The sequence below is a fragment of the Dermacentor andersoni genome, chromosome 10, assembly GCF_023375885.2.
Source record: "Dermacentor andersoni chromosome 10, qqDerAnde1_hic_scaffold, whole genome shotgun sequence".
NCBI lineage: Eukaryota > Metazoa > Arthropoda > Arachnida > Ixodida > Ixodidae > Dermacentor > Dermacentor andersoni.
The window spans coordinates 122,970,772-122,996,380 of NC_092823.1; the positions used below are offsets into that span (position 1 = coordinate 122,970,772).

The following is a 25,609-nucleotide window of genomic DNA, read 5'->3' on the forward strand; positions in this document are numbered from 1 at the left end:
ACGATCCCTTAACGTGTAAAAAGAAGAAGAAGAAGAAGGCTACGCAATATATAGACGGGACCCGTCCGCGCAACTGGCACGGTGAGAATCGCAAAATGTCTCTTAAGCGAACGTACACAGCGTTGTTTGCGAATCAAATTCCCGCTGCTCTGAATGTGATTCTCCCCTTCCCCACCCACCCTCTTCCTCGCTCTTCTTGCCCTTCTCTTACGTGTAAGACAGGGTGCCAGCCTGCCTGCCATCTGTTCGGTCTCGAATGCGCACAGCTGAACTCTCGCCGCGCGCGGGAGCCAGGCTTTTCTTATTGGCAGATGCGCTTGTTCGCGCTCGCCGCGTCACTCGGTGCGTTTCACAGTTTTTTTTTTATTTTTAAGGCGCGCACACTTGTGCCTCGACGCCAGCAGTTCCCCTTTCTTTCTTCGGAAGAAAAAAAAAACGGAACAAAAATGAAAAAAAAAAAACTCGGCAGGCTGCTGTCACGTTGGGTGCAGCTGGCGCGTCGACGCATGGCTCCCGGCGAGCATGTGTTCTGTTCCACGCTGCTGGCGTCAGGCAAAAGCACAATAAGGCCATCAGTATGCTGCTCCTCGCGAGCCACAGGTGTTGTAAGCACGCGTGCGGGATGGGCTTCCCAGTTGAGAAAAACACGCCGAAGAAGAGAGATATGGAGCGCTAGCAGAGTGCGGTAACGCAGTTTCTCTTTAAATCACTCGGCCCGGAGAGCGCCTCGTAAAGTGACCTCCCCGCGCAGACATGTCGACCCTGACTGTGCTGCCAGGCCATCGTTCGCCGAACAAGCAAACGCAGCTCGCCAAGCGGACACGCACCCAACCAATCGCAACAGCGCAGTCACTGTGTCACTCTGGAAATAGCCTAGTCGGGCGATTCGGCGACGGCAGCGCACCAAGCGGGCGACGTCATTGAAGACTACAGGCCTGCATCTGGGTCATTGTTTGCGGAACGAGTGGACGCTCCTCAAGACGCTGGCATCTCCGGAGTTGTTTACTACTGCGCACACAGTGAGTCAGAAGTGTTCGGCTCGTCGCTCTCGTCGCCGATTCAATTCAACTACGGCAGGCATCAAGCGCACGTTGTCTTTGGAGACCCGACCCCATCGCCGAGTACGTCGTATGCCGAACGGACGGTCGCAGCTCTCCACGCCGAGCCCTTCCAGAGTCATTCAGAACGACAGCGCACTCACTGAGTGAGTCTGGAGAGACAACTCGGCCCTATCGCCGATTCAGCGACGGCAGCGCGCCAAGCGGAAGACGTCTTCGGAGACGCCAGTCCTTCACCCTGCACCTACAGCGTCATAGCTGTTACTAGTAGACGAAATTAACGCGCCAAACGGCCTTTTCCGAGTCAATCGGGTTTGAGTCTGCGACTGTGAAGTTCACGGAGCGAGGACAGCGCTTCAGGGTGACGTCACAGGGCCCCCTTCGCTTGAGACTTAGCAGCCAGCTGCGTTATACCACTGCCTACGAGTAAGCGAACACGGCGCTCCGAGCGAAAATTGTTTAACGTCGTTCATTGAGGCCTAGTGTAAGAGCGACGTAGAGTAGGCAGAGTACATGGTGTGCGAAGAGCCTTGAGAGTTGTGACCTTGCTTGTGTTTCGACTGTTGGATACTGGGACTTGGTTTTCTTTTCATCATTAGTGAAGTGACCCGCAAATCTCTGCTCGCTGTTTTTCGCGGTCGGCATTTAAAGGGCAAGAGCACGACGAAGGCAACTGTGAAAACGTAACAGCTATCACTTCAAAGTGAGACTAAGACGCTAAGGTAACTAAGCTCTTAACGGCCAATGCAGACGGAGTGTGCAGATCGAAGCGTTTACTGGGTTCGCTGCATTGACACTTTTATGACCATCTCACAATTGTTTTGTAAAGATGCTTGCTGGTCGGCGTAGTCTATCGTACTTAACGCGTTCTAGGCGAATGCGTCATTTGCTTGCATGAAGCAAGTGTGACAAGCAGGCTGGACTTACTCACCAGCTATGGTTTCGCAAGCCTGTTGGCTCACCAAGACATCATAGTGCCTCTCCTGCACGGAGAGGTGATAACATGGTTTCGGATGGTGCAATAACACAGCCCATAGAGAAGTAACAGCAGTGTAGCAGCAGTATAGTATAGTTTACAAAGTGTCAAAACTAAGCAGCCGTTAGTTAGTCAGATAGCAAAGTTGTCTGCATGATTTAGCACATATAGTCTGCTATTCATGTGCTTCACTTCACAAGATCTGGATTCGAAAACCAGTTAGGAATGAACGAACTTCATTGGGAAACCAAGCCTGGTCAGCAGCAAAGCATTTCGAAAAAAAAGAAAAAAGTGTGACGTTGAGCAAGGAAGCTGTAATTCTTCAATAAGGAGTGTGTGGTTAGTCATGCGAGTCTGAGAGATTTACTCCGTCGTTTGAAACAATCTTACGCCTTCGAGGAAAGTTCGAAAGCCACTGACCTCACAAAGCGCTTTTTGCCTTTACCGTGATGGTCTTTCACCTCTGGCGAGCAGATAACCTCCTGAGTTTCTTTGGGGACGGCGAAAGCTTGACGCAGTACGACTTCCACAGGTTACGCCACAAATGAAAAAAAAGCAATAAGAAGAGAGATTTCAAATTTTCAATTTGAGGTGTCGACTTGAGAGAGTCTGAAACATTGAGCATCCACCAACTTTTGCGCGTTGAGTTCTTTATTTGCTACGTTTCATTTGTTGCTGTGGCTTTTTCCTTTTCTCGCTTTCCACGTTCTTTTCGCTAGTGCTAACAGCCACACTACAAAAGTGAGCGAAGTTGCAAGAGCCTACCAAGTAGCTCCGCCGAGACGAACGTATTTCAGTCGCTTTTCATGAGTGACGTCATACCCTTTGAGGGGTTATAAAACCTCTAAAGTGAAGAAGGCGCCTGGAGTGTAAGAAGACGTTGACATAAAGTGGTTCTGAAGCGATTGCCCCTTTGTGTCATTTCCATGAACGGCGGACGGTCGTAAAGGGCTTGTGATACACAGGACGTTCGCAGCTGTGATTCAGTCGATGCTTTCAGAGTGAATAAACGGCACCTTATTTTGTTCTCTCAATCGTCAAAGCACTATTTACAGTTCGGGAGGGATAGTGGCCGAAGTCTACGACGTGTTTACCAAGAAAACCCATCGAGAAACAAACAAACAAACAAAAAAAACCTTAGAGGGCATCGGCACGGTGTTTCCGTCGTGCTGATGCAGTAGGTTCTCTTGTACTCAAGTAAAGGATTGACCCAGGGGACCAGCCAAGAACCTCTGAACTCAGTGGCAGTTGTCATCAATCGCAACCGCGAAGTGCCATGGAGAAGCTTTTCAAACGTTATTTTTCTATGCGCTCAGAGAAAACATCGGCTAACATACGTTTGAAGGGCACTGCATATCGACGTTTCTAAAATACTCGCACATTTGTAGTAACATAAGCGGCACAACGCGGACCCAAAACCTCACATGCTTTAGGACTGACAAGATCATGACTTTTGTTTCATTCAACTTACAATACTTGTTAACGACGGTAACTCCTTATTCTTCAGTTATCTCGTCACAAGTCAAGGCACATCTGCCTGCTCACAACTCTTTTACGTTGACTACTACCTGCCTAATTTCTAGTCTACCTTCCAACGAGTGAAAGAAAGCTCGACTCTTTGCTCAACGAACTAGTCAAACTTGTGAATGCACGTACAGAGACGAAGATTCGACGGTCCGACACCACCGGAGGATTTCTACAGTGACCAGCGCAGCTATAGTGGTGCTCCTGTGCAGATCGGTGCGGTCGAAAGGGTCGAGTGTAGTGCAGCGCGAAAGTGCATGTGTGCGAATCTCTTTTCGAGTGGGTGCTGTCCCGATCTGTTCCGGCTAGCACCTGCTGTAGTGACGCAATGGGACATGTGGTCCACGCCATTTCGCAAGACGTCCGGAAGCTACGACTTCGTGGTCACCTCTACGTCATCAAGGTCAGTTTGCTGCTGCAACTTTGACCGCGACCCTGCCAGAGGTTTCAGACATGAGAAAAAAAAAATATTCCATAATTCCCGTTTGGTGACGGCCTATCAGAACGCACTAAAATTTCGGCGTTGCGGTGCATCACGTCACGAATAATAAGTGTTTTATATGTTTAATATCACTATATCTGCTGTTTTTAGGGCAATTTTGATGCCTCACGGATGATTTGCTGCCTATAACAGAGAGTAGGGTGCGCTGTATGATAAAGTACGGCGCATATCCTCCCAATTTGAAGTTTTTTGCAGGTCTCTCGAACAAACGTTGAACTAAAGTGCCGCTACTTCTGGTCCCTGATATAAGGCTGGACTTTTCGTTTACGTCACACAAGTAGTAAACTTATATTTTTGATGCGACCTTCGATGTGATCTATTAAAACCCTAAGGGAACCATGGGGAAGGAGCCATAGTATATACTGCGCCGTCACCCCACCGGCTGGTGGACTCGAACTCTGGGGAGAACCTAGAGAATGTGCTCAATACACCTCCTCCAGGTTCCGACAACTCCCGTCAGGGTTCGAGCCCACTGCCTACCAGGGTGCGATCGAGCGCCTCGAGTCGCAAGGCCACAGCATGGGGAAGGAGGGAGGTGGAAATTCAAGGCGATGAGCAAACCAAGAACAAGGTAAAAGCGGGAGCCACGTTTCGACAAGTGTACTTGTCCACTTTCGACAAGTCGAGCTCGGCAAGAGGGCCAAGTCGACTTGTCGAACTTTTACCACTTGGTAAAACTCGGTACATTGTTCTCGTTTCGCTCATCTTATTAAAACCTTACTATGAACTAGGCGGGTCACGTTACAACAGAACCTTCTGTTTCATAAGAAAATGCAATACTAGTAATAACGTTACCTAAGCGTTTTAAGAGTTATGTGGCAGAGATTCCGTTGTAGTCAGCGCTCATTAAAATCATTTTCACTTGCTTCAGTCTTGTTGCTATCACTAGGGGTGCGATCTTGTACGCGTTCCAAAATAGAACGGAGGCGGTTCGTTCTTTACGCCCCGAAATAGGCGGTATGTTCCGTTCCGTTCGTCCGATAGCAGACGACACGGAATGATTGACAGCAGATATCAGGTCACAATTGACGTCATGGCGTTCGGCACGGTTCAAATTGGCGAATCGTATTTGGCTCGGTGGAACGAACCGCCTCCGTTCTATTTTGGAACGCGTACAAGATCGCACCCCAGTTCAGAGACAACCGGCCACCGAAGCTTGCTGTTGGTGTAGCGCGCGGTGTTCTCCCACGCGTGCCACTAAAACACTATCTACGTGCACATGCGATAGCTACATATTTTATGGCAACTTTGTAAACACATATCACATGAGTTTAGAGTTCCTCATCAGTTGCTGTCATCAGTCGCACAAAGTTATCAGGTGCATTGACGCTTGTATTGAATTTGACGAGCAGTGAATACCACTACATTATTTTTGCTCCGAATTCCTTCAACACCCGTAGAAGACACGGGGAAGGTGGGAGATGGAAATTCAAGAAGAGCAAAACGAGAACAAGCTGAAAGCAGGAGCCAACGTTTATTGGCAATGTAGTTTTCACAGCTTCCATGGAAATAGGGCATAAGTGAGCGCTACACACATAATTTGGGCTCACCATTTTTTTACGCGTGGCATGGGCATACACAAATATATATTGGGGCATATGGCAGCAATGCCTCGTGGGATGCATTGTAGATTATAGTGCACATTGCCTTCAATCCTTTCTTTAGGTGAACTCGGGAGCGATCACAGAAAATATTGGGCATGGACTTAAAGAGCGCTATATATAGAAATGGTTTAAGAATACTCTTGCCGCCAAGTTTCGTAAAAACTGACGCTAGTTTAATCTACGCCGCTGTGTTGGGACCCATGAACAAAAGCACGAGGAAAGTGTATTTCAAATACCGTAAGTTGATTTGAATGTAGCAGCGTTAAGATACAAGTGCCACCGCACGATGTTACCCTTTCATGTCCGCGTTTAAGCAAAAAAAAAAAAAAACATTTTTACGCGAGACAGAATCTGAAGAGACGGTCGCTTTATCCGCGTTAGTGAATATTCTCCCTTCCGCATATAACCGTGGTATTTAAATGAAAATCTCTTGCTCACATTCGCAGCGTACCAGTCGGCAATGAGAACCGACTTGCAAAGCGAATCCCGGAGCAATTTTCAGGTTTGGTGAAGGCGCGCCTCGGGCAGAAATATATATTGCGCAGCTGGTTCTTGGGCTTTGAACAGTTAACCAAGCAGTTTTCCCCCCGCAAAAGGTTATTTATCGGCAAGTACCGGGACCTGCGGTTCAATGCAGCAAGTATTGGTAAAGTTGCACTCTTCCCCCATTCCCAAGGGCTCTTGAAGTATTGGTATTCAACGCGAGCACTTGCGTTGCCATATAATTTTCAAAAATCATCCAGGTCAACACGTATTTACACAGGCATTATAATAATAATATAATATTTGGGGTTTTACGTGCCAAAACCACTTTCTGATTATGAGGCACGCCGTAGTGGAGGGCTCCGGAAATTTTGACCACCTGGGGTTCTTTAACGTGCACCTAAATCTAAGCACACGGGTGTTTTCGCATTTCGCCCCCATCGAAATGCGGCCGCCGTGGCCGGGATTCGATCCCGCGACCTCGTGCTCAGCAGCCCAACACCGTAGCCATTACACAGGCATTGCTGCCTGCCGATGTTGTAAACTGTGCTTCTGTCGATGCATTCATTAACTGGATACACAATTTTAGGTGTTGAATGGCAAAAAAAGGCTGCTGTTGTTATATGTATTGTATTTTTACTATTTCAGGCTGCGTGAACATCGCATGCCTTTCTTTACTGTTGTACGAGCGGTTCCTCGCAGCAAATTGAATGAGTCACAAACATATTTACTTTAAAAAAAAAGTAACAATGAACAGGGCCGAAGAGATATAGTTGCAAGCTATTGGCCGGTCCCAACTTTGGTGATTGTTCCCAGACATCAATCTCCAAGTTTTTTTATCCTCTTCGTCCAAGGATATCCTGCGTTTCCCATCACTCATTCTCATCCCAGAGTTCCGCTGCGCCTCCCAAGCACAATCACAAGTTCGTAATATTTGAACAAAGCAGCGCAAAAGACAGAGCCCGGCGAATGGCTAATAGCCGCCCATTGCGATTTGTATCTGTTTGCTACGAGCCATGTCCCGTCTTTTGCGTTGCTGTTTTCAAAGTTGTTGCCTTGCCAACTAGACCAGATTCGAACCCTGTTCATAACCTTATCGAGGCCAGGCTATCAATAGTTCCGATCACCGGCGTTTTCACAGAAACAAAGCCAAGGCTCAGCCCCGCCCCCCTCCTATCGATGATCCGTCGCAGAGATTCGGTATAATCAATTTGATTCGCACTCTTTGAAGGCGTTGTAGGACCGTTTCTATTACAGTAACCGACAGCTGCCGTTTTCTTCAGCTATTTTCGTCTTTGAACTGGATTATGTCTTGGATGATACCGTTTGCTCTTGAAGAAACTTTGATTTTTTTCACAAACAGCTGCCTCCACCATCGTCAACGTGGGTCCCTGTGCTTTCTGTCGCGATGCTCTTTATAAAAATCTGCGATGACTACTTCATATTCATGGTCGCTCATATAGGTCCTGAAAGCACTCGCCACTACTGGGTCCAGCACACGCGTTTTAGAAAAACAGTCAAAGCTCGCATGAACAGTCCCACTTTCTGCCACAAGCGCAGCATTTACGGCTGATACACTTGGCACTGTCTATATGGGTTGCCGTGAAGTCGACGCAAACCGCCATTGTGAAGTCGGACTTCTCCGCGCGAGTAGCACTGGATCCTGTCGACTGCGCCATACTTGTAAGGCACCAACAAATGCCAAATCAATACACCCTCCGATACTGTTCATTCTGACTTCTCATCCTCTGGCTTCTAGAAAATGTCATGTTGTATGGTCTTTTCCTTCGTCTACCGAATATATATAGCTATATATATATATATATATATATATATATATATATATAGTTATGGTTGAGCAAATTACGCTGGCCCCAGTAGTAAAATGAAGAAAAAGAGTACGACGTACGTTGAATAAGCACAGTATACTTGACTGACGTTTCGGCTGGTAGGCCAGCCTTTGTCAAAGTCTGATCCACCAGCCGAAACGTCAGTCAAATATACTTTGCTTATTCAACGTACGTCGTTCTCTCTTTCCTCATATATATATATATATATACATATATATATATATATATATATATATATATATATATATATATATATTGTACTGAAGAAGAACAAGCAGTAGGCACTGCTTAGAGAAAGACGACGACAACGTGTGGTTGGAACCCTTGTGCCTGCGTTGCCGAAGCTCTGTATTTTCTCGCTGCGGTGCTCTGCTATCTGAGCGCTTTAGCAATCGAACTATAACGCCTCTTGACATTTGGTGGAGGTGCTGGGCCCTTCCCAAACCTGGAACTCCGCAGCCGGACGCTCCCTACCGTTTCTGCCATGCCTCAGGACGCCGCGCAGCCCGATCCTCCCCTGGCATCGCCTGTCGTCTGCTCCGGTGCTCTACGCCAACGAGATCCTCCGGTCTTCAGCGGCAACGACGACCATGACGTGGAGGATTGGCTCTCGTCATACGATCGCGTGAGTGCGCATAACAAATGGGATGACAAAGCTAAACTTACTAACGTCATCTTCTATCTATCTGGAGTCGCTAATCTCTGGTTCCGGAATCACGAATCCAACCTTTCCACCTGGACAGAATTTACCCATTCTTTCAAAGAAGTCTTCGGTCGCCCTGCTGTGCGCAAGCTTCGCGCAGAACAACGCTTGCGTAGTCGCGCTCAGCAAAAGGGTGAAAACTTCACAAGCTACATTGAGGACGTAGTTGACCTCTGCCGGCGCATTAATCCCGCCATGCCCGACTCTGAAAAGATCAAGAATGTCATGAAGGGCATAGAGGATGACGCCTTCCAAATGCTTTTGGCGAAGAATCCTCAAACGATTGACGAGGTCATTACACTGTGCCAGAGCTACGATGAGCTCCGCAAACAACGCCTTACTACGCGCCGAGCTGCCCTGCCCGACAACACGATTTCGGCTTTAACTGACACTTCCAGTGCTGCTCCCGCCCACTCTCCGTTCCTCGACCACATCAAACAATTCGTTCGCGAAGAAGTGGCGCGCCAACTGTCACTGCTGCCTGCTACCCAGTCGTCTGAGTCCTCTTTGTCCCCGGAACTCCGACGCGTCATACACGAACAAGTCAGCGACGCACTACCTCTCGCTAATCAACCACCCTCAGCGCCGGTTCCGCTCACGTACGCTGCCGTTGTCGCCAGGCCAAGACCACCGCCTGAAGTTGCGCACTACACCCCCACAAGCGCCTTCTACGCCTCGCCTTCTCCAGCTGCGAACTACTTGCCCAGAAGCGGCTTCTGCGCGCCTCCGCAGCCCCTACGCCCAGCTCAAGACAGTGCACCGCTACCGAGGCCCCCTGTTGAAAATCCGTGGCGTACCCACGACAACCGGCCGATCTGCTTCGCGTGTGGCTTTGCTGGCCACGTGGCACGGTTCTGCCGCCGGCGGGGTTGGTATCCTCCCGATACTGCGAGATGTCAAGGGAATGCTCCTGACTCCCAGTCCCGCTATTCGCCACCAGTTGCGCACTTCGCTCCTTCATCTCCTGTTCCCCGAAGCTTCAACACTCGTCGGTCTCCATCTCCCCGTCGACGTTCCCTCTCCCCCATGGTCCGCCGCCCTCCAGCTGTAGAGGAAAACTAAAAGGCGCAGTTCCGGAGGCAAGAACTGCGATCTCTTCGAACTGCTCAAGCCCTCGTTTATTCGCTACGAACATCATTGAAGTTTTTGCCGAAGGTGTCGCCGTTCACGCGCTTGTCGACACGGGTGCCGCAGTGTCCGTGATTGCCGACCAGCTTCGCCGTACGCTCCGAAAAGTCGCGACGCAGTTTTCTGTCATTTCACTACGTACAGCCAGCGCTGAGCCAATTGAGCCCTTAGGAACATGTACCGTCCGTGTCGCCATACAAGACAGTTTACACCACATTGAGTTTGTTGTTCTTCCCCGCTGCTCTCATGCCGTCATTCTAGGATGGGACTTCCTCTCATCTCATCACGCTGTTATTGATTGTGCCCGAGCAGAACTTGCGCTGACTCCATTTTGTGGCAGTCCTTCTGAAGATTTGCCTCCACCTTCTGCTCGGGTGTTCGTCGCCACCGACGCTGATATCCCTCCTTTCTCTTCCGCCCTTGTACCCGTTTCCTGTGCTGCTTTCTGTGATTCCACAGTTCTTTTCACGCCATCTCAACTTGCTGCACGCAGTCACCCCTTCTTGCTTCCCTTTGCCCTTCTTCCCTTTCGCCAGGGTTCCAGCGCACTTTACGTTTCGAATCCGTTTTCGTGTCCATCAAGCTTACATCGTGGCGAATGCCTCGGTTTTGCTGATGAATTCGACAGGAGCTCTGTGTACGATGTGCCTGATGACTCGACTCCTCTGCACGTTGACGCCATGGCTCTCCCTGTCTCTGCGCCTGCGCCTGCATGTGATCGAACGTTTGCTCCATTTATTGATCCTAACCTCACTCCGAGTCAGCGCACGCAGATCATCGACCTCCTTAACCAATTTAGAACTTCTTTCGACCTCCAAAAACAATGTTTAGGACGTACCTCCACAGTCGTTCATCACATCGACACCGGCAGCCACGCGCCTCTACGCCAACGTCCATACCGTGTGTCCGCGACGGAGCGCCGAGTCATCGATGAGCACGTAGGAGACATGCTTCGACACGGCGTGATACAGCCATCACACAGTCCCTGGGCTTCTCCGGTAGTGCTTGTCAAAAAGAAAGATGGGACTATTCGTTTTTGTGTGGACTATCGACGTCTAAATAAGATAACCCGGAAAGATGTCTATCCTCTGCCCCGTATCGACGACGCACTGGACTGCCTCCAAGGCGCTGAATTCTTTTCGTCCTTGGACTTACGATCCGGTTATTGGCAGGTCCCCGTGGCTGACGCAGACCGCCCGAAAACAGCATTTGTTACGCCTGATGGCTTATATGAATTTACCGTGATGCCCTTTGGCCTCTGTAATGCGCCTGCAACATTTGAAAGAATGATGGATAACATCCTCCGGGGTCTCAAATGGCAGACATGCCTTTGTTATCTCGATGACATTGTCATCTTTTCCCCGGACTTTTCCTCTCACCTGTCCCGACTCAAACGCGTGCTCACTTGCCTTGCCGATGCTGGACTCCAGCTCAACTTAAAGAAGTGTCGCTTCGCCGCCCGGCAGCTAGTCATCCTTGGCCACGTTGTTTCGAAAGATGGTGTCCTCCCAGATCCAACCAAACTCCAAGCCGTTTCCGAATTCCCACGACCAAAGACCACAAAAGAACTCCGCAGCTTCATCGGATTATGCTCCTATTTTCGTCGTTTCATCCGCAACTTCGCCACCATAATAGCGCCTCTGACGCAGCTTCTCGCGGGTAACCACGACCTCATGGCCTGGCCGCCAGTTTGCGATGCCGCATTCACGACGCTGCGTCGTCTTCTAACCTCACCCCCCATACTCCGACATTTTGACCCAAGCGCACCGACAGAAATACGCACGGATGCCAGTGGCGTCGGCATTGGCGCTGTTCTTGCACAACGAAAGACTGGCTTCGATGAATACGTTGTTGCCTTCGCTAGCCGCGCACTCACGAAAGCGGAAGCAAACTATTCCGTTACAGAAAAAGAATGCCTGGCTATCATTTGGGCCATAAGTTTCGTCCTTACCTCTATGGCCGCCCGTTCGACGTCATCACAGACCATCATGCACTCTGCTGGCTGTCGTCCTTAAAAGATCCCTCAGGCCGCCTCGCGCGATGGGCGCTTCGCCTCCAAGAGTATGATATTCGAGTGCTGTACCGCTCTGGCCGTAAACATTCGGACGCGGATGCCTTGTCTCGATCCCCAGTGTCAGGCCAGCCCAATCATCAGAAAGTGCAAATATGCGAGTCCTCCCTCACCACCACGGATATGCTTTCGGAGCAGCAGAAGGATCCATGGATTGTCGCTATGCTGGCTTTTCTGTCAGACCCATCAGGGCCTCCTACTGGCCGTGCATTACGTCGCCAAGCACACCACTTTGCTGTTCGTGACGGGCTCCTATATCGCCGTAACTACCTCTCGGATGGGCGCAAATGGTTACTCGTGGTTCCTCGGCACCTACGTTCGGATACATGTGCAGCGTTTCACGATGACCCGCAATGCGCACATGCAGGAGTACTCAAAACATACGCGCGCCTGCGAATTCGTTATTACTGGCGCGGGATGTACCGATTCGTCCGCCAATATGTCCGCTCCTGCCTCGCTTGCCAACGCCGCAAGAATACCCCTCATGCCTTAGCTGCTCCACTGCAACCATTGCCTTGTCCAGGACGGGCCTTTGACAGGGTCGGAGTTGATCTCTATGGGCCCCTTCCATGTACTTCAGATGGTAACCGCTGGGTGATAGTGGCGATTGACCATCTGACACGCTACGCCGAAACTTCGCCTCTGCCCAACGCGTCTGCGCGGGATGTTGCCTGGTTCCTTCTGCGTAATATCATACTTCGCCATGGAGCCCCCAGAGAGTTGCTGAGCGACAGAGGCCGCGTCTTTCTGTCTGATGTTATAGAAGCCCTGCTCAAGGAATGCAACGTAATTCACCGTACCTCTACTGCATACCACCCGCAAACCAATGGCATGACTGAGCGCTTTAACCGCACTCTTGGCGATATGTTAGCCATGTACGTCGCATCTGACCAAACCAATTGGGACCGAATTCTACCCTTCGTGACGTACGCTTATAATACCGCCACACAGAGCACTACAGGATTTTCCCCGTTCTTTCTTCTTTACGGACGTGAGCCTTCCTGCACAATGGACACCATCCTTCCGTATCGCCCTGACACAACGGAGGCTACTACCCTGTCCGAGGCTGCTGCGCACGCGGAAGAGTGCCGGAAGCTCGCCCGCACATTTACTTCGGAAGATCAGCAGCGACAGAAACACCTTCGCGATATTCCCTCTTCACCGGCACCCTATGCCCCTGACGCACTAGTCTGGCTTTGGGTTCCCGCTACCAGCCCTGGACTTTCACCCAAGCTTGTGTCCAAGTACCAGGGTCCCTACCGTGTCGTCAGTCAAACGTCTCCTGTGAACTATTTGGTAGAACCCCTTGAGCCGCCTTCCGATAAGCGCCGCCGAGGGCGCGAAATCGTGCACGTTCAGCGGCTCAAGCCGTACTTTGACCCACCTGTGCTATCTTGCCCGTAGGTCGCCGAGACGGCTCCTCTTCCCCGGGGGGGGCAATTGTACTGAAGAAGAACGAGCAGTAGGCACTGCTTAGAGAAAGACGACGACAACGTGTGGTTGGAACCCTTGTGCCTGCGTTGCCGAAGCTCTGTATTTTCTCGCTGCGGTGCTCTGCTATCTGAGCGCTTTAGCAATCGAACTATAACGCCTCTTGACAATATATATATATATATATATATATATATATATATCAGGTATCCTGGCACTGTCACGTCAGCTGCGCTTGAGCAGGCTCTTTGGATAAACCTGCCACTCGCTGGACACTTGCAATAGACGGTTCGTCTCTTTCGCAACGGATGCAGCTGACGTCTGCCATTAGACATCGTGTCTTAAGAAACCGAAATAGGGGTCCCACTGCGCCAGCCTCTGGTATTCGGATGTGGGCGCCCAGCGTGCCGTGCAAGGACGGTACGCCGAACCCGCAGTGTCAGCACCCACTTTCCGTGTCGGCACAACCACCTTCTGTGTCGTAGCAGAAACCCCACCGCATGCGTTCTAGCGCACCTTGACACTAGACCATTGTCCCTTGACACGATTTTCACATGCCGCCGACAGAAGACATCGCAGGTGAAGGCGACGAAGGGACTACTTCGGTTTTTGAAAGAGACGGGATTGGACAAGCGGCTTTGACAGTGATATCGCGTACCACGCCAGATTGATGGACTCTAACGGACGATGTGCGTGTGCTGTGCTATGTGCTCTCTCTCTCTCTCTCTGTTCCCCATCATGCATCTCCCCCATCCCTCTCCCATGTGTAGGGTAGCAAACTGGTTAAGCTAAACTGGTTAACCTCCCTGCCTTTCCTTCTCCACTTTTCCTTCCTTCCTTCCTTCCGCCGCATGCGGTGCTCTCGCCTTCGACGCCAGTGGCACGTGCGGATGACATCGGCTGCGAGCAGAGTCGGGCGTCGTCAGGGGTGAGGCGTCGCGCTTGCGGCGTCGTCCTCACCCTACGTGCGGACGCCCGTCAGCTGCGCTGGTACTATACGCAGCGTTTTGCGGGCCGATGCGATCGATATACCCTGGCTATAGTAAGGTTATTTCTTTAAGAAGCCATCGGCAAGCGGCGTTCCCTTGCTTTCTACGTCACGATCCAACTCGCGCGTTTAAGGTTCAAGGGTGTGACCGAAAGCAGAGAAACGTCATCCCGAGTAAACGTCATTCGCCTTGTCGTTTACGTTTGATCGCGTTATCTGTCTTACTCGGGACAAGGAAAACAAATTTGAGTTAACAAAATAGGCGGGGAAAACTTATGCGGGAAGAAGCAGACTTTGCGAATGACTTTGATGCTTGCTGCTTCGCCTCAGAATCTGCTGTTTAAGTAGAGACAGAGAGAAAGAGAAAAGAAATATGTGTGTAGGGCCTGCTAGGCGCGACATTCAAGCGTGCTTACGCGCTTATTTGTAATGAACGGCGACATCTGCGCGTTGCCGTGTGCGCCTGGCGCGTCTGCTGTTTATTTCTTTTTACTGTTCGCTTTACGCCTGTCTGGGTGCGTGCGAGTGTTCACGGGCATGTGTTTGTGAATCTCTGTGCGCGGCTCCTAAGAGACGCTGCGACACGCGCTTGCGACAGCAGCGTTATCCGGCACAAATCGATGAATGCGCCGACAGGCCCTGCTTGTTAGCGTGGTGTTAGTTTTCTTCAGTCCTTGCGCGGTCTCTCTTTGTAAGTTTCAATTACGCCGTGCCCGTTCATTCGAGCAACTGGTGCGCGTTTGTGCTGTAGCTGCTGCAGCATGGATGGTGAGGTTGTTTCTTTTTTTTTTTTTCGCACCTAGCTACGCAAATGAAGACCACCCGGGTCATTTGCAAGTACACGAAACTCCATGCAGGCGTCGATACGCTTGCTGCGGCAATTTTATCCGGCTCGTATCGATTAATGACGTTGGCAGTCTGTCGTCGGTAACGCGTTAGCTTTCTTCAATTGTAATGTGGCCCTTTTATTGATGCCAAAACGTTATATGTACAATGAGAAAGCATTGCAACTCCATGGCCACTAAGCTACCGCGGTGGGTGTGCGAACATTCTCGAATGTTGTCGCGGTTCTGTTGCCAAACACTGCTTATTTAATCAGCTTGCTCACGCGAAGCGATTGTTGCGCATTCTAGAATGTAAGCAAGCACATTCGATTACTCGCGAATGTACTGTAATACATGCACAGATAGCAGACGGACTTCACCTGTGAATTCGGATTTCGATGACCGGCGAAGGGACTCGACTTCATAGTTATTGCTTTGAGTGTTGCTTCTTTTTCTGAGCATAAGTTCGACGAGTAAACCTTGTTAATTTCAATAAGCGAGCGATATTCCCGGAAACTATTGAGTGGAGTAATCAGCTGTGATAAGCTCACTCCACTGTTAAATTTGACCTGGCTTTGTTCCATTCAATGGATGGATCCATGTGTCTTCATGTGTACCTATGTGGTGCTTTCTTATGTGCCCTGACTTTAGCGTAGTTGGAATAACAGAATAAGGGATTTATTTCTCTTGTTTACAACAGAAAGGAAGCAGAAGCTAAAGGCCATGTAGCCTGACAAAGGCATCTGCTCCTTCAATTGGGCACGGATGCCGTACGCAGCTTACAAATCATATAGTTATACGGAAATCAACCGGAGTGTCGAGATACAAACTAATTTGTCGTAAGAAAAAAAAAAGGGGGGGGGGGGGGACATGTCTCCAAACATAACTTCAAGTTATGTGACTGTGCTACGTGTTGCTGCGTTTCTGAAATAACTTTCAGTTTTATAAGTTGGCTTTTAGTGCGCTACTTGGCGTTACAGTGTTTCTGGGTTGACTCTCCCTTTTAGTGATTTTAAATGATGTCTGTTTCATATCTGCGGACCTAATTATTTGCTCCTCTCTACGTGGAAAAAGAAAGAATAGACGGTGCCAGCTAAAGGCGCCAACATCTCCAAGGCATCATATAATATGAACGGAACTCATGCTTTTGGCAGTGTGATTCTTCAACGCCACTACAAACTTGGTCATATAAAATGAACCCATCATTCGTGCCCATTATTGAAACTTCGGCGCCTCAGCCACATGCGCGTACTTGGCATGTTTCGTGGGAGATCCGCGAGGGATAAACTTCATGATGCGAAATCTGAAAGTTTTCCAGAAGCTCGAGTCTCGTTTGTGGCGCTCGAGCTTTTTTTTACGTCTGCACTAACGCGGCTAATTGGGACGTGCCCTCCATGTTTTCGCCCCTTATGGAAACGAGACGCGGGCTAAAATGTCAGCGATCGAACTCGAAGGAAAAAATAAATAAATAAAACGTTCTTGAGACTGCGAACACGGGGGCGCGCTCTCTGTCACTGCGCATGCGAAAGCCGCCCCGGATTAGATTGGAGCTTAAACTGTTAAGCCCGCGGAATCCTTGACGAGGCTCCTTGAGGTCAATGACATTTCGTAAGCCTGTGATCTCAAGTTTCACGCGATTGTACCAACAAACAATCCGAATTGGGAAACGGAAAATGTATTTAAAAAATTGTACGACGACAGTGAAAGAAGTTTCTGCTAGTGCAAATTTAAATAGGCGTGAATGTAATAGTGTCGTGATGTTTTTCCTTCTCACTCTCTCTTTCCCCCTCTTCTTCGCTTCAATAAGGTCACATTATTCGAGAAGAGACGAGACTGGGGATATACTTGCGTACGGCGTCGGTACACACCTCGACTTCGGCCAATTCTTTTTTAACGACAGCACATTGTACTTGTCTTCCCTGCTTTAATAAATGCCAAACATCAGATGTTTGGCCACGACAGTACTGGCTGTCCCAAAATATAAACTAAGGAAAGTTACAAAAAAAGAAGAAAAGCAATGAAATTACGCCACGCTGTCAGAACTGGTGTATAAGCAAATGCCTAAACACTTCCGGAACAAGTTCATGGATCAAGAAGAAAAACATTTCTTTTTTTTACTTTCTACAGCCATTTCGTTTAATTCGCTGCTCTGCTTACTCGTAATATATGTTATACCCGTCCTCTACTTAGGAGCTCTTCTTTCGCAGCTAATGTTCATTGTAGTGATCATCATCCCTTAGAAGGGTTTGACCGTGAGCTAGCTCGTACAGGTCATTCATATTAAACAGCGCCAAAAAACACACACACAAAGAAGAGCACCGGTCCGTACTATTTCTTGCCCGTGTGTTCTTATTTTTCTGTTTTTTGCGCTGTTTAAAATGAATAATCATCATCACCAACGTCGTGCACCGTCACCATCGTACCTTTTACCCCTATTGATTACGGTTGACTTCACATTAGGCACACAACAAACAAACAAACAAACAAACAAACAATTTCCACTGAAAGCTGAAGGCTTCCACTAGCGACCTCCGGTTTTTCCTCCTGGCCCCGCGTTTGTCGACTCAACGCTATATCTGAAACGTTTGTAATCTCCATCGAGTTCACTTAATACCCTGCCAGTCTGAACTACGTTTCTGTTTTCTCTTCCTTTGACACCCATGCTATTTGTCCTCATAGGAAACTGGCAGTCTGATTTTTTTTTTAATGCATCCCAACTTTGCTCTTTTTCTCTTAACCTTATAGAGGTACGTGTTTGCGTCTCATGTTTAAAAGCGTTACAGCTGATCGTGGTCCTATCGTCTTATTTCGTCATCTCTTTTCGAGCTGCGAGAAAAGTAATGTCAGCCACGATGTGCTTAAATTCGCAATAAGCGGTGCTTAGGCTTTATAATACAATGTTGTGAGCACCCAATCACACTCTGAAATATTTTTTTTTATACTACTGGTCTTAATGCAACAGAACGCTATAAAGAGGCACGTGCGTAGGCTGCACGGAAGTCTGCGGAAGGACTCTTAATGTTCAGGGGGTCGAAACCCCGGCCTACAAATTGCAATGCGATGTTCAGAGCTACGCTTCGCGTCGTCGAATTCCGCCCACTCTCGCTCTTCCCTCTGCTGGCCTCCCGTTTGGCACAAATCGGCAGTACTGTAATTATATTGCGACGTCAATTAAACTTTATGGTTTCTCACCGGTCTCACTTCGTCCACCATCCAAGTGTGGTGCCACCTGCGCCACCTGGCGGTACTCCTGAGCACGCCAGTGTTGTTCGTTCTCTTTTTTCTCGGACTGAAGCGAGAGGCAGAGAGAATGCATCCCTGCTTGTTGCTCGGCTAGCTGGTTCAAAATTAATGCGGTGTGCTAGGACGCGAAACAAAGCGAAGTAAGGCCAGCGCAGGAAACAGCGTCGTCTCCTGCCCTTTTGTTATTTCTATTTGTTTCGCTTCCTAGCATGGGCTGTGGGAGAGGAGAAAGAAAGTTTAATGAAGGAAAAAACGGAGAGGGTGACCGGATGTGCATGTCTCCGGCGTGCGGCTTCCCAGAGCGATGAAGAGGAAGAACAGGGAAGTAAAGGAGGCTGAAGAGGGCTAATAAGAAAAATAATACCTCTCGTATTCTAGAGCATTTCTCCACTCAACACCCGACCTCGACTCAAGCAAGTTGATGGCAGTGTTTCCCATCGACAGAAGTGGTCACTGCGATAGAAGTGTCACCCCAAGGCAAATCTTTTTAGAAGTGTAGCGTCATCTTGAGCCGAGGAGTGTCGCTGTGCATAGAGTAGATGAAGAACTCCGAGTCGAGAATTATTTGAGAATGCAAGGATACGTGGTAATACATGCTCTCCGATCTGTTCCTCTTGATGGGTGTCCCTGACAAGTGCACACAAACGTACGCACGCGCGCATCACAACAATAAGTGATAAGTCACAGCCGCTTGTCCAGTCTAGAACACATTTGGCTAATCCAGGCTTCTTTTACAACTAAGCTGTATGTGGCTAGGATCCCGAGATTCATACACGTTCGTCCGCAGACAACTACGTTCATCAATGGCCCTTAGCACGTAAGCCAGCAAAAAATGCAATGGCTCTTAGCGCCGCAAGACAGAGTCTGCAAGGGCTCAGCAGAGTGAAGCGAACAGTGCATACATTTTTTTTTTAAATGAGGCATACAGGTTGGACAGGAGGCTAAGGCCAGTGGGGCTCTTGACTAAGGCTCTCCCATGAGAATAATCTATTTTTATCGCTAACAAAATATTTCTTCTCTCTCTCTTTCTCTCTCTCTCTCTCTCTCTCTCTCACGCGCATACAACGTACAGAACAGCATACCTTTCAATAAGAAACAGTCTCAAAACAAGCACCCAAACCGCATAATAGATGGTAAGGTGCTCCTGATAGCAATGCGAAACACGCAGCGTTTAGCCGTATACCTTTCCGGGTAGAGATTATTGTAGCACAAGCTGTCGCCGCGATGCCAGCTTGCGACGTGGGGTGTGACGTCACTAGCTTTTCATATGTATAAACTAACTAGCCAAGCAACTGATTTCAGTGTTGTTGCACCGGCGTGCTGTCGAAGTTGCCATTACTCCCATTCCTACCACTACTCTGAAATATAACAGCTACCATTACTATAAAGCCATAAAGCATTGCATACGCCCTTTGCAGTTGTAGTGGCGATTTTTAACCTCTTCGCTGGACGTCCACTTTTGCAGGACCGGTATGGCGAGCTTTTTTTAAGGAAATTCTTCTAGGAAAGAACTACAGCGAGACTTCTCGAAAAACCCCGGTCTTGTGTTCCCTTTCAGCACAAGAAGCAGCCATGCCGACACCAAGTTTTACTTTCAAGGTGTCATTATTCTCCACACAGATTTACGTGGAACCCATTTGGTCTGTCTCGCTTTGCGACCCAGCTGCGGAAGCTTATATCTTGCTTACCTGTTCTTACTATGTAACCATGCATTTTCTCTCTCTCTCTCTCTCTCTCTTTACCTCTCTCTTTATTACGGCGTTCATTGGCAGTGGACCAAGCGAGAGCCCGAGCTTGCAACATCAGCGAAACATCCAGAGCTTAGCTTCGTTTTAGGAAAGGACGATCTGTTTTGGATGCCGCGAAGACGAGACGTGCATGACGTCCCAAGAAATTAGCCTGCGTAGCTCAAGAAACGCGGCGCTCGATTTAACACCGCAGCCAGTCGAGAAGTCGCGGGCCAGTCAGCCATTCAGGCTTGAAAGAAGTGCAGGCTCGTGTCGAGTCCTGTCAGTCGGCCCGACGGCCTGAGAAGTACGACGCGGTCTCCAGTCACGTTCGTTAGGAAAAACTGGGGCACGAACTAACCGACAGAGTTAAAGTTCGAGGGCGCTTTTTATTATTTTTTTTAGGTTCTCGCCGTTTCCTCGCCGGCTAAAGCTAGTTCCCGAAATAATCGTGGGTCATACTTAGAGAGGGTTGGATAACAAGGCTTCTAGGTCGGAAACAAAGGAGGTACCTATGGCATCACGAAAAAAAAAAAGCAGCCGCAGTGTGGATAGCTTATAGGACGACGACAAGACCGGGGTAATTGGAGATCGCTACAGCGACGAGATGCAGGAGTGTAAGAGAAATGTCGTTACAAGCCAGGCTAGGAAGCCGACAAGCAATGTATAAAAGATGGTAACCAAGCTTTCATAAGATGGTTAGTACGGGATCACGTTCTGCCTGCCTGTTTTTTTACTGATTATCATGCGAAACTGAGAAAATGGGCCGTAGGAGATTCGGTTGTGGGATCGCAAGCATCAAAAATATAACCATGCGAGCAACAAATGTGAAAAAGAAAGAAAGCATGCAATAAAAAGTAAGGAATAAATAAAACATCAGCTCAGTCAGGTATAGCCTTCCGTGTTTTGTGCATATATATGTATCTATACGGAGGGTTTTAGATATCACCACACATCAACGATGTCAGTGCAAATACAAGAGGCGCATTCGTTTAGCTTCTTGGAACAGAATGGAACCGCTGAGATAAATGTACGTCCGAACATGCTGTTTTTTTTGTGTGTGTCATCGTTATCATTACCATAATCTTGTTTTTATATATCCGCCGCAGGAGAAATGACTCACCCAACTATCTCCAGTTACCCCTTTCTGGCCTCCGCTGGCGTCATCATCACCATCATATTCAGCCCACATTTATCTCCACTGCAGGACGAAGGAATCTCCCAACGATCTCCAATTACATCTGTCTTGCGCTAGCTGATTCCAAGTCGTGCCTGGAAATTTCCCAATTTCATCTTGCCACTTTGTTTTCCGCCGTCAAATACTGCGCTTCCCTTCCATTGGTACCCATTCTGTAGCAATTAAGCCACGGGTTACCTACCTGCCTTACCCATTACATTGCCCGCGAAAACGCACTTTCTTCCTCTCGATCTCCTCTATAACATTGGATAACCCCGTTTGTTCTCTAATGCCCACCGGGTGGTCTTCTTGCGTGTTACCGTTCTGCGCCTTTAATTTTTTGTTCCGTCATTCGCTGCGCAGTGGATAGCTTCTGTTAGTTTCTGCCGAATACATGTCGAATACATTCTGCCGACGACGATGACGACGACGACGACATATAAAAGCGTGCGTAGTCACAACTGCGAGAGCCGAGTAATTTCCTATTGCAGCTCGACTGATTTTTGTCTCTTTGGTGTCCATTTAAGACAAGAAATTGCTGTACATTATCTTTCTTTTTCTTTTTCTTTGACAACAGGCGCTAACTTCTGGTGATAACTGGTTCCACAGAAACTTTGCGGTTTATATGTCCACAACCTCAAAGTACCTTGCTTTAGACGCCATTGGGTAGGACTCTTAATTAACTTATACCAATGGTGTTTTTATTACGTAAGCCTAAGTCTAAGTACAGTAGGTATTGTATTCGACTCTATTTAGGTGATGCGGCCGCCGTGGTGGAGACTCAAACTTCCAACCACGTTATGTCACACGGTCAATTGCCACACTCTAAAGGTGCTACACCCATTAAGGGGGCTGATTTGCTCCGCAGCTAACACCATTACCCCGGAGGCTATCGGTTTCTTCATTTCTTTTTTTTATTTACATGACAGTGAGTTGAAGCTAGACCTGCAATGAGACAAGCATTAGTTTAGAACTCTCTATTAGTTATGACCACGTGGTGTGCTCTAAAATATTTGACGCGAGCTTGACAGAGATAGCTACTCTTAATGTTGTTACACATGGGTTCGACAAGGTAAGCGGAGCATGCTTGAAAACATTTTCCGCGTGCTATGTAAGGCCTATGCGAAACGAGATTAAGAGGCGTAGACGTATTTGACCACGTGTTATTCTGCAAGTGAGGAGACAGCGAAATGCCTAGAGTAATTTCCGTAGTCGTGCTTCGCGCAATAGTAAAACGACTTTCTTCGTCGATGTGCCGACGTGCTTTCCTGTAGCCTGGTGAAGCCGGCGCCATTACTTTCTCACGAAGCTATAGACATGTTATTATGTACCATATGAAGTTTCGTTTCCCAAGATTCCTGTGTGTTATGACGTCACAAATGCGAATTTGGTCACGTGGGGCCAGAGCACCGCGACGTTTTCGCACTCTCTTCAGCTCGCTTGGTCATCTGCTATGCTGCTACACTGTGCCACGTGGTGTGTCTTTACTTTAGCCTTTGTGGCTTGTAAAGTTGCTCTTTCTTCTTTGCTTCCCTTCTCCTTATCTTCAACTTTTTTTTTATAACCACTCCTTCCTAAGAAAAAGGTGCGCTTTGTTCCCCTCTCGGTGGCAGCTGCCAGCCTGCTCCTTCCCTATTTGGCCCTCTCTGCGCATCGTATTGTTTTCATACCAAACTGTAACAGCAATAATAACGAGTCTCTGGAATACTTCGCCACCTTGGACTCTCACGTGACCACCCTCCGTGTCGCGGCATCATGACAGCTCCCGGGAAACGAACCCGGTGCTCAGAAAGCTATTGTAGTAAATTCTCTAGGGGCTCTGAGTCTCTCTCTTTTCTTTTATTGTTTCCTGATATAGGATCTTCGTTTGATGCAAAATAACACAACAAGCGAGAAATGTCATGTCAATACTCCTTTTCGAAGTAAGCAGCAATAAGCATTTAGGTCTTCTTCTTTCAGCACCTGCACTTGTCTCCGTACGAATGAACGCACTAGTGTAACAACAGTGCCTTAGGCTGCCCTCGGCGTTACACACCGTTACTTCTTTACCTCGAATCATCCAAGTGGCCCGGTTCCGATGTTATAAAGCAGCAACGCGCCAAACCGAGGGCTTCTTTCCCAGAAGCAGTATTGAGCATAAATAGAGATACAAAGAAGAAGAGGTTGCTATCTTCGGTCGGAAACAGTCCAGCGGTGTAAAAAGGACATAATTGTTTTTCCCGTTTCCTTTCTAAACGTTCTTGCGACGTCCCCTTTCGGGGCGTACAGCTTAGTGCGGACTGCTCGACAGAGGAAGAGTTTCTTTTTTCTTTTTCGAGCACCTGGCTGGGCCAGTTTCCAAAGGTACGGATGAACGACGTGCGAAGGCTCTTGACACCGCCTGGAGGAAACTTTCTTCCAAAAGCGGAAGTAAGCGGTGTGGAAACGGGACACAATGGAGGAAACGGGAAAGGGAAGGAAGGAAGTGAGCTGGCGGGCATCCACCACGTGCGTTATTCGATTGACAAGTGGCACGACAAGTGTTCCGTTCCCGCATTGCGCTCTTTCTGCCGTGTCTTTCTTGTTCATATACCGTCCAGAAATAAAGGTTAAAAGAAATAGGGGAAGCAGGCAGAAAACAATAAAATAAAGCATAACGGAAACAAAATGAAAGCACAGACGAACCATAAAGGAAGCACAAAAGGAGCATGACAGTCAAAGGAAATGAGTGACAGAAACGAGAGGCTGTTCGATTAGTGCGACGTAACCCGGGGCAACGCGGGAATGCGTCCACTTAGCACTTAGCAGGATACAGCCAGCCGCATGCGACAGCATCGTCACCTCTGCCTCGAATTGAATGCCTCTGTAGCTCGCGATCGACTCTGTCGGAGCTGGCAGAACTGTGGGGCGACGGAAATATGTGGCGCCATGTCGATTTGAGTGGACGCGAACAGCTCGGTGCGTACGGCAGGCGTTTCCTTCTTGATGGGTGCATAACTCCCCCAAGGCTTCCGCGTGTGATGCGAGACTGGCCAAAGAAAAAATGAAAGCCGTGATGTGTGCCGGACATAATCGACGATATTGGAAGTGGATGCCTTGATTTGCTCCGTGTGTAGGGGTACTAATCACTTTCCTGTTGTGCCTTGTCGCTTTGGATGACATCAGGCAATAGGAAGAACGCTTCCAGAGCAGAGGTTCCTAAATTAATCTATTGGAGCACGTCATAGTAGTTTGGCGACATGCCACTTGCAACCTATCAGTTGATAAGTGTCTGCTATTGGGCTTGTTGGTAAAACATGATATAAAGTATGACTAATAGCGCAGGCACCCCAGAGGAGACATAAGTGAAAACTTTTCATTTTTGTGTCCCTTCTGGTGCCCTTGCGCTGTCAAGCAAACTTTAAAACTATCAAATGAGTTGGGAATATTGCGCTGTAAAGGTTTGTATTGCGACATCAAGTGTAGCTATATGTGTGAGCGGCGTAAAGAAGCATCGTAATCGCTCTTTTGAGATCGAAGCTGTCAACGGGAAATATTTACGGAAGTTTCGTATTTAAAGAACACAGCGTGAGCTTGTTCGATCATAAGGAGAACGTGCGGCGTTTACAACTTCAAATGCAAGTTTTAAACGCTGCCGTAGGAGTGTAAGCCGATGTGCATTCTAGACCAAGGAACCTTCATTGAAATGACGTTCACGATATTAAGACATTGTGGTACTGAACTGCAGCCTGCCGTGCAGATTGCCCCAAGACAAATTTAAATGTCACTCAACGTAGAAAATTGTGTGAAAATGTTATTTGCCGAGCTCGGGATACGTAAACAAACGCTGGAAAGGGCAATGCAAGTCGCACATTGATAATTCAGGTCATGAGAGGTTTTGGAGGCACAAATGCTGTGCAACGTTGGTGGGCGCAATGTTTTCATGTAGACGACACTGGCTGCGCCAGACAGCCGCATCCGGGTACTACCAATGGTACATATAAGCACGTGTGCTTAACTTCGCGGCATTGAACTTGAAGCGTTCACTGCAGATATGCTTTTTCAATAAGTGGGCATGCCTGCACATTCTTTCAAAATTTCTGCTTGTAACGAAACGTAAAAACACTATTAAGCAACAGTCTGAGAAGGAGACTAAGTTTTCAAAGACCTGTCAAGGAAGGAAGGAAGGAAGGAAAAAGTGGAAAAGGGAAGGCAGGAAGGTTAACCAGTTTAGCTCAACCGATTTGCTACCCTACACATGGGAGCGGGATGGGGGGGATGAAAGATCGGGAGGAAAGTGTTATGTACTAAGGATAGGGAGATACAACAAACACTGTATTGTAAGTCACAAACGCAAGGAGT

General features: G+C 48.4%; 1 protein-coding gene across 1 annotated transcript in view; it reads left to right on the forward strand.

Annotated features, from left to right (window-relative positions):
• The first annotated feature begins 211 nt into the window (after positions 1-211).
• The window catches only part of rdgA (retinal degeneration A), a 373,163-nt gene continuing 347,765 nt past the window's right edge, over positions 212-25,609 (forward strand). Inside the window, exon 1 of the mRNA XM_050192467.3 lies at positions 212-3,961. Within this exon, the coding sequence (XP_050048424.1) occupies positions 3,681-3,961 (281 nt within the window). The 5' untranslated portion in view covers positions 212-3,680. The remainder of the gene's footprint in view (positions 3,962-25,609) is intronic.